Source organism: Pygoscelis adeliae, unplaced genomic scaffold, assembly GCF_000699105.1.
Source record: "Pygoscelis adeliae isolate BGI_AS28 unplaced genomic scaffold, ASM69910v1 Scaffold425, whole genome shotgun sequence".
In the NCBI taxonomy this organism is placed as follows: domain Eukaryota; kingdom Metazoa; phylum Chordata; class Aves; order Sphenisciformes; family Spheniscidae; genus Pygoscelis; species Pygoscelis adeliae.
In genome coordinates, this window is record NW_008824775.1 from 525,264 (window position 1) to 533,161 (window position 7,898).

At 43.4% G+C, this 7,898-nt stretch overlaps 1 protein-coding gene across 1 annotated transcript in view; it reads left to right on the top strand.

Annotated features, from left to right (window-relative positions):
* AFF3 (AF4/FMR2 family, member 3) overlaps positions 1-7,294 on the top strand; it is a 350,596-nt gene extending 343,302 nt beyond the window's left edge. Inside the window, exons 21-24 of the mRNA XM_009323844.1 lie at positions 1,154-1,247; positions 5,406-5,455; positions 5,595-5,809; positions 7,173-7,294. Coding sequence (XP_009322119.1) covers positions 1,154-1,247; positions 5,406-5,455; positions 5,595-5,809; positions 7,173-7,294 — 481 coding nt within the window. The remainder of the gene's footprint in view (positions 1-1,153; positions 1,248-5,405; positions 5,456-5,594; positions 5,810-7,172) is intronic.
* Positions 7,295-7,898: the final 604 nt, after the last annotated feature.

Sequence of the window (7,898 nt, forward strand, 5' to 3'; positions counted from 1 at the left end):
GCAGAAATTCACCTCCTGCCCTCGGGACGGGAGGCGAACGGGCTGAGAAACCCTGGCTGGGACTTTTTTCCAAGAGCGATTTGCTAATTCGAGGGGGGATTGCTGAGGTTAGGGCAGCTCCTGGGCGCGGGGAGGCGGGGGGCGCCCAGGGCGGCCAAGCTCAAGGCACCTTCTGCTGCTTCAGGTTGGCTCGGAGACCAAATACTGATTTTTGCTTCGAAAGCTGTGTTACCGACGGGCAATGCCACACTTGCCGGTCAAAAAGCTTGCTGGGAAGAGGTGGTGGTGATTCTTGATTTGCAAAATAGACCAGTGCACCTAAAGCCGATAGCGAAGAAAAGAGTTTGTGTGTCCTGAATGCTGATTATCAGTTATTGTGATGTATCATTACTGTTAATAGCTATTACTCTCATCTAATTACATAGCATTAAAGGTGTGCAGACTAACGAGGAGCACGGGGTCAGACAGTTCCAGTACAGCACGTTGAGTTTTTCAGCCCACTGCCGGTTTCCTCTGGGGAACAAATCAGGCAGGCGGCCTAGGAACAGCCTCCAGGCTCCAACACAATCTCCATTCTGGTTTCCCACTGAGGACCGTGGTCAGTGAAATGTGGGCAGGTCCGAGGTTTCTCTGTTTCCCAGCTATCTCCAGCTGCTGGAAGAGACCACCGGGTGTACACAAAATCCACCCATTATAACTCTAGTTAATTATACAGGCTCCGGGCTGTTGTAATAAAGTCCCGGGATAAGACACCCCAGAAGGCTGCTTTTGCATTTACAAAAAGAAATTTAAAAAATGCGTATGTTGGGTTCCAGGCCTCTAATGACCTTTTCACAGGAGAGGCCTTTGGTCAAGTGTGCAGACTTCGAGTCAGAGTCAAGGCCTGGGAACCCAAACCTGCAAACCCTTCTGCATATAGTTTGTTTAGCACCTCACTGGTAGCATTTGTCAGTGTGACCTGTCCTGGCTGTAACACCTAGCCTCGCTCGTGAATCCATGGCAAAGTGTGAAGTACTGTAAACAAATGGTAATAAAAACTGTAAGCAAGGTGCTCTCAGCCTTCCACTCTGTGTTAGTTTGAGAATTTAAGATAATTAATCGGGATTTCTGTTCAGGGGGCACGCTTTACCTTCTGCTATCCCTTTTGTTCTAGTTACCGCTGCCTGGCCCTTCTGTACTGGAGGATGTTCCGACTCAAGAGAGACCATGCGGTCAAGTATTCGAAAGCGCTTATTGAGTATTTCAAGGTGCATTCTTTATGACATGTTTTTAGATCGGAGTGTCATTATAGGAAGTACAGCATCTTACTAAAACAGTAGCTGTGCTGGGCTTAGTTCTTCCCCTGTGAAGTCAGTAGAGTTTTACCACAGACTCCCATGGCAACACCTGATCACTCGTCAGTTCTGTTGTCTTCACAAGGGCCCCCCTTTGCAAAATGCACACCGTGTCCCTTCATGAAGGATGCGAAATTTATTGTACTAACAAACAAGTATTTTCAGATTATTCTTGGTCGATTGTCCAGCGCTATCCAGCTCTGTTGCAAATAGGTTTTGCAGATTTTGCTCTAAGAATCCCCTCCAGGATTACACTTCCCTCTAGACTACCTGTGAGTTGAAGACTTTGATCTAGATCAGTCCTCAGCTGCAGGGCTTCCACTTAGCAGCATCGATAGGTAGGACGGTGCAGTGGGACATGTTCTTACCCAAGGAACTGGCAAACAGCCCACTCTGACTTCAGTGAGAGCTGTACGAAAGCACCGGAGGACAACCAAACCGCCTGCCATGTACTTGACACAGCACTGCTGGCTTCCCCTTCCTCCTTTGCTTTGCCTGCTACTCCTTCCATTTTCCACTCTCTGCCAGGTCCAAACCCTGGTTATTTTGAATAAGACAGGAAGTCATTCAAAGTATTTTAATATATTTTATTTGGCAGGCAACCTTTCTCTGGAAAGTATCTCAGGAAAAAAACCTTTCAGGTGGAGCTCACCTAGCAGTCAGTCCATCCAGCATTTCATCTCCAAACACAAAACGAGCCTTTATCTTTCTAATTTAAAAAATAATATGTACATACAAGTACATATGTACAAGCTTTACAAAGTGCAAGCTTTAAGACAAACTCTTTTGGGGGACCTGAACAGCCATTTGTCTTTGAACACAGGGCTCCTCTGTTGGTTGTTTTTTTTGCAGTTGGGAGGTACCTTGAAATGAAAAACATCCATCCTTCGACATTTTGTTAATAAAAAAATTCAAATACAAGCACGAATGCTCATGACCAGATTCTGAACACATGAAGACAGTGAAGGAAATTGACAGATCCGTTATTGTCAAGCTGAAATTGAAGTCCCTGTAATTGCTTCTAAAAATTTAGCAATATATAATTCAACACGTTATGTTTCTCTAACAATGACTTGATTTCAGGGAAAAGAAATATGTGCCTATTACAGCACTTTATTTTTCTTTACCAGTTCAGAGAATACCTGCATTAAGAACAGGATGGTCAGGCTCTCAACCATGTAAAATGTCTCCTACTAGCAGACAGAAACTGTTTCACAGCAAACATAAAATGGACTTACACTCTGCTATAGCCAAGATGAGCTTGTTTTTTTGCAGAGCTCCTGCTGATATAATGATAGCGTAGTTTCACATTAGAAAGTATTCTCACCTTTGAAAGTAAAAATGGAAAAAAAAATCAATTTGCTGTAATTTTTAGTGGAAAACAAGCCAATTCTCTACTCATTTCATATTTGGTATCTAACAGCTTTCAAAACCAAGTGACGGGAAATGCTGACTGCATTAGGAACTTCCACATATACATCAATAAAAGAAAGATTTTAAACCTTGTCACATGCATTTCCAGGGAAAATTAGATACACTTTTCTTTTAGAAAAGACAAAATGATTATTTAAATCTCATTTTAAGTATTTTATTTCCATTATAAAAAAAAATCAATGCAGTGGAGAATTAAAAAGAAGCTACAGATATTCAGGGGCCAGACACATTTGAAGAAACCAGGAGAATGGGTAGCAGTAAGCAAAGTGGAGATGGTCCCTTACAACGTTGCACTCTTTAGAATCCTTACCCCCACCTTTCTGGTGCAGAACTGAGAGGAGGCTGGAGTAATATACCTAAAACATGAGAAAAAAGGTGTGGGAAGTTGTACAGTAAGGCAGAGGCTGGTTACATTTACAGCGGAAGTATCCTTGACTCCACTTCGATTTTCATATTTTCCTGCCTCCAACTCTGTAAGTAAATAACATGTACTCAGTTTCCATTACACTAGAAAGATGAAGGCCAGTAGTTCTGAGACGGATCAGAAAACAAAAGAAAAAAAAAAAAGAAACTATTCTGTGAAAGGAACAAATGCCGAGGATTCCCAGGCTGGTTCCACTTAGGACGGTAAATGAGAACTTTTCATTTTTTTCCTTTCACACCTTAGCCCTTTCTGCCAAAAAAAAAAGAAAACCCACTGAAGGATGAACCCCCTCTGGGACGCTCCAAGCTTGTTTTTCATACCACTTACCTGGGATGTAGAAGGCCCAGTGTTAAAATGCAGGAAGAATGCCAGGGCACACACAGCACTGATGTGATCACTGCTAAAATACAGCCAACGTTGGTGTGCACATGAAAGATGTGAGAACACAAGAAGCAGTTCAGAGGACAGGTCAAAACTGAGAAAACAAACTTTTTGAAGAGAGGCTCGGGAGATGTGTCCAGCTTACTGCAGAACAGGTTAAGAGAGGATGTGATCATTATGTATATGGAAACAGAGCTGATAATACCAGGTGACACGCAGTTTTGCTGGCACTGGACCAAAAAAATCCAAAAGCTAGCACGGAAGTTAAGAAAATTCAGTCTTTGAAACCCTGAAACAGAATCTGTTTTCCTAACTGTGAGGCCTGCTAAACATTAGATGCAGGACACAAGAGAACAAAGAGGATAAATAGTGTCTTAAGATTTCTGTATGACTAGCTATCCTTTTAAAATAAAATAAAATAAAATAAATAAATTTTAAAAGGAATTTAGCTTCTGGTAAAAGTTCCATGATTGGTGGAAAAGGGAAATTGCAGACTGAGTGTCCTGGGGGATTAGTCCTGGCCTTGAAATCCATGAAGCTCTGAAGCCACTTGTTTATCATTTTTCCTTCCTAAGCCATGGGAGACGAAGATTGTTTGTACTGCTGTTAACACTTGTAACTCCTGCAGCTTGCAACACCTGCAGCCCTGCATTTGAACAATATCCATAAACAGATCGCGAGCTGCAGGACTTCACTTGGTCTCCCATGGTTTTCAAGAAGGTAGGGTTGTTCCCCAGCACACAATTATCTGGATGTATGGTTTCAGAGGAGGGTGCGAGGAGGTCGCTTTCCTCTGAGGAATTAGAAACTGGCCATTGCTGAACATGAGGCTGTCGATGGGATGGACCAGAAAAGTTTTGTTTCCTACACTTGTGTTTTTTACATCCTTCCTTCTCACAGGCCCAGGATTAAATCAGTCACAGCATTTGGGAGAGGGGAGGAGTTTTTCCACAGGTCAGATGGGCAGGAACCTGCCAGTAGACTCCCACCAGCTCTTGTAGATTAACTACTAGAATCATTTTAGCTATTTGGTTTCCATTATCATGGACACCTGAATTTCTCCTGCTCTGTAAATGTAGTGCTTGTACAAGGCAGCCTCTCCTCAAGCAATAGAATTCTTTCGCCTAAGCACAGTATGCCAGTGAGAGTCTTAATGACTGCAGGTATACAAGAGCTCACACTATATGATCTAACGTCCCCTTCTGGGTGGGTCTGGGTAACCCTTCAGCTAGAAGAACCACCACTCTACAAGGGCAGTCTCTCTGGCCCTGTGAATGCTGCTATATTCAGACCAAGGGGAAGAGCCCCAAGAGGAGCAATCGTGAGAGAGATTCTTGAGCCTGGTGGTTAAAACACCCACCTGAGCTGAGGGAGCCTCGGATTCACATCCCTGTGGTCAGCCAGGCTGAGCAGACTTGCACAGTCTCGCAGGTCCTAGGAGAATGGCATGTGTCTTTGGGGGCAGGAGAGTGGGAGGAAATCCTTCTGGTTTTCCCTATCACAAGAAATTCCATGTTAAACCTCACAAAGAGTCTTGGCAGTACTTTCTTCTGAACTCCCAGGATTTCTGTGAAAAGTTTCAGTTTCAACTAACATGTTTTCCTAACCAGCCCCCATCCCAGGGTGTTTAATAGACTGTGATTTGAGTCTGTGCTGCAGCACTGCTTCATCACACCAAACTAGGCTGAGTGGGTTTATTGCATCATGAGACTTGAATACTGCTGTCGGCACAGTTTTTTCTTTACATTTCTTTACTTTTGTACTGTTTAATATTCTTCATTTCATAGTCTTATATAAATTATATGCATTGTGAATTATTTTTTCCTTTACAGAATTCATCAAAAGCTGCTCAGAACCCATCTCCTTGGGGTGCCAGTGGAAAGTAAGTTCACAGGTCGCACAGAAACTTACATCAGATTGGCAGGCAGAAATTATATTTTCTTACCTGCCGTACGTTCTGATACTCTCATGTTTTTAACCCCAATGCCCTTTTAAGTAACTGTATTAACATCTGTTTCCAGGAGCACAGGAACTCCATCACCCATGTCCCCTAGCCCTTCTCCAGTCAGCTCTGTAGGATCCCAGGGGAGCACAGGGGCCCCTTCCCCATCTCCTATCATCAGCATCCCGCAGCGCATTCATCAGATGGCTGCCAACCACGTCAGCATCACCAACAGCATCCTGCACAGCTATGACTACTGGGAGATGGCTGACAACCTGGCCAAGGAAAACAGAGGTGAGTGAGTCAAGGCACTGGACTATTCTAGAAGGCTGTCACATGATTTTGATCAGGAAAATAACTATTTTGATAGGAATCCTGTCTGCAAAGTAGGACTGCAGAGGTGATTTTTTCTTCAGTCTGCTCCTAATCTGTTCCAGAACGGCCCAAAAAGGCAATTTTGATAGCTGTCTCGCTCAGAAGCATCTAATTTTTTTCTTTATTTGGCTGGTCAGGACTGGTGACAGACAGGTCACAGACATAGCTGTGGGTAGCATTCACTGCCATCTGTGTCATTCTGGAGAGAAAAGTTTGTGGGAGGCAAGACAGCTTCCTGCGCCCCAAAGTCGTGGAGCTGGATGGGATGCGTTTAGCCAGACCACGTCAAAAAGCAGGAGCACACTTCCTTTCTGCAGAAGGAATGAACAGCCCCTAGCCCTCCCCCCCGTCTGAGCAGACACAGATGGGAACGAGGTGCCTCGCTCCCTCTTCAGAGCAAACTTCTCTCGGCTGAACTGGTTTCCATGAGCAAGCGCTTCGGCATCTGACTTGTTGATAAAGTATTCCTTGGTTTTCAGGCTATTTCATGTACTTAAGGCAGTGGCAGGAGCAGGATTCAAATCAAAATGAGGACACCTAAGTGTAGGTGTGTATATATGAGTCGGGAGGGCTGATCTCCCATTACAGTTGATGGAGCTTTGTTCAATACAAACAGCAGAGTTCAGAGAGCTGTTCAGTTCACCCTGAAGGGGACACAGGGATATAATTCAGTTGCCTACCCATAGCTGCCAAATGCCATTTGAGGTATCCTTACCTACCCTACCACTCCAGAAGTCTCCTGTACGTCCTGTGTTAGACCTGCCAGTCCAGGCTGTATGTATCTACTGCCTGAGGGCATCTCAAATGGGCACTACATGCCTCTAAGTAGGCAACTGAATTTAGTCCTTACTGGCTAGTTAGCCAAATTACTCTTTAGGCTGTGATGACCATGTTGTACAGGGCTCTATCTGTCTGTCACAGTAGCTTAGATATTTAGCATATGTATAGATAGACACTTGTGTGTAGACTTTTTGATTTAGTTGTCCTTAATCTGAGAATAAATCTTGCCCAGCATCTGTTTGCTTTATCAAGACTCAATGGAAATTAATGAAAAGCAAAGCCAAAGAACTCACTGTTTTGTTCTTTAAGAAGAAAATTGTTGTGCATCAGCCTGTATCATCGTGAACCACAGGGCTTTAAAATTAATCTCACCAGCACTAAACTTTCATTCCCATGAAACGTTCAGCTTGACTCAATTTGCAAGAGAATAAAATCTATTAAAGGGTGACAAGTAGCAAATACAGCTTCACTCCTCTGATGCTGAATCTTTTTTTCCCTGTAGATTTTTTTAACGACTTGGATGCATTGATGGGACCTATCACCTTGCACAGCAGTATGGAGCATTTAGTTCAGTACACTCAACAAGGACTTCACTGGGTGCGGAATAGCGCTCACTTGTCATAATGACTGTGTGCCATTCACATGGACAGTGTATCTTTCACGGATAATTCAGTTATTCTGGACACTGTGCTACAGAAATAGTCAGCCACAGCATTGATCCAAACAAAGGTGAATATTTCTTCAATACTGAGCAAAAATTTTCTGAGTGTAGACATGTATGTGTGCATATGTATACATATGCAGTGATATGCATAATATACAATGATGTCTCTTCAGAATGAATTGTTCTGTACCGCTCTCCAAACATTTTCATACACTAGAAATACTGGAAAGAACTGATCTTAATGCACAAAGCATACCCTTTCTATTCTTGTGCTGAAAAACTCAGAAACCAAAATCTCATGGGTTGATTGAACCAAGTGCAATAAGCACAGATCCCTATTCATGAAAGCTCTCAATAGATTGTTAACTTGAAGCTTGTACTGAAATCCCGTTGACTTCAGCAGAGCTTAAGCACATACACAAGGGCTTTCCTGAACTGGAATGAATGAGGGCAAATCATAGACATGGAGAACTTTTACTGCGAGCATGGACGCGTCACAGAAGTTTCAATATTACTGTGCCATCTCCCTGTAGCTTCCCCTCTGGGGCACACAGAGGAGTTGTG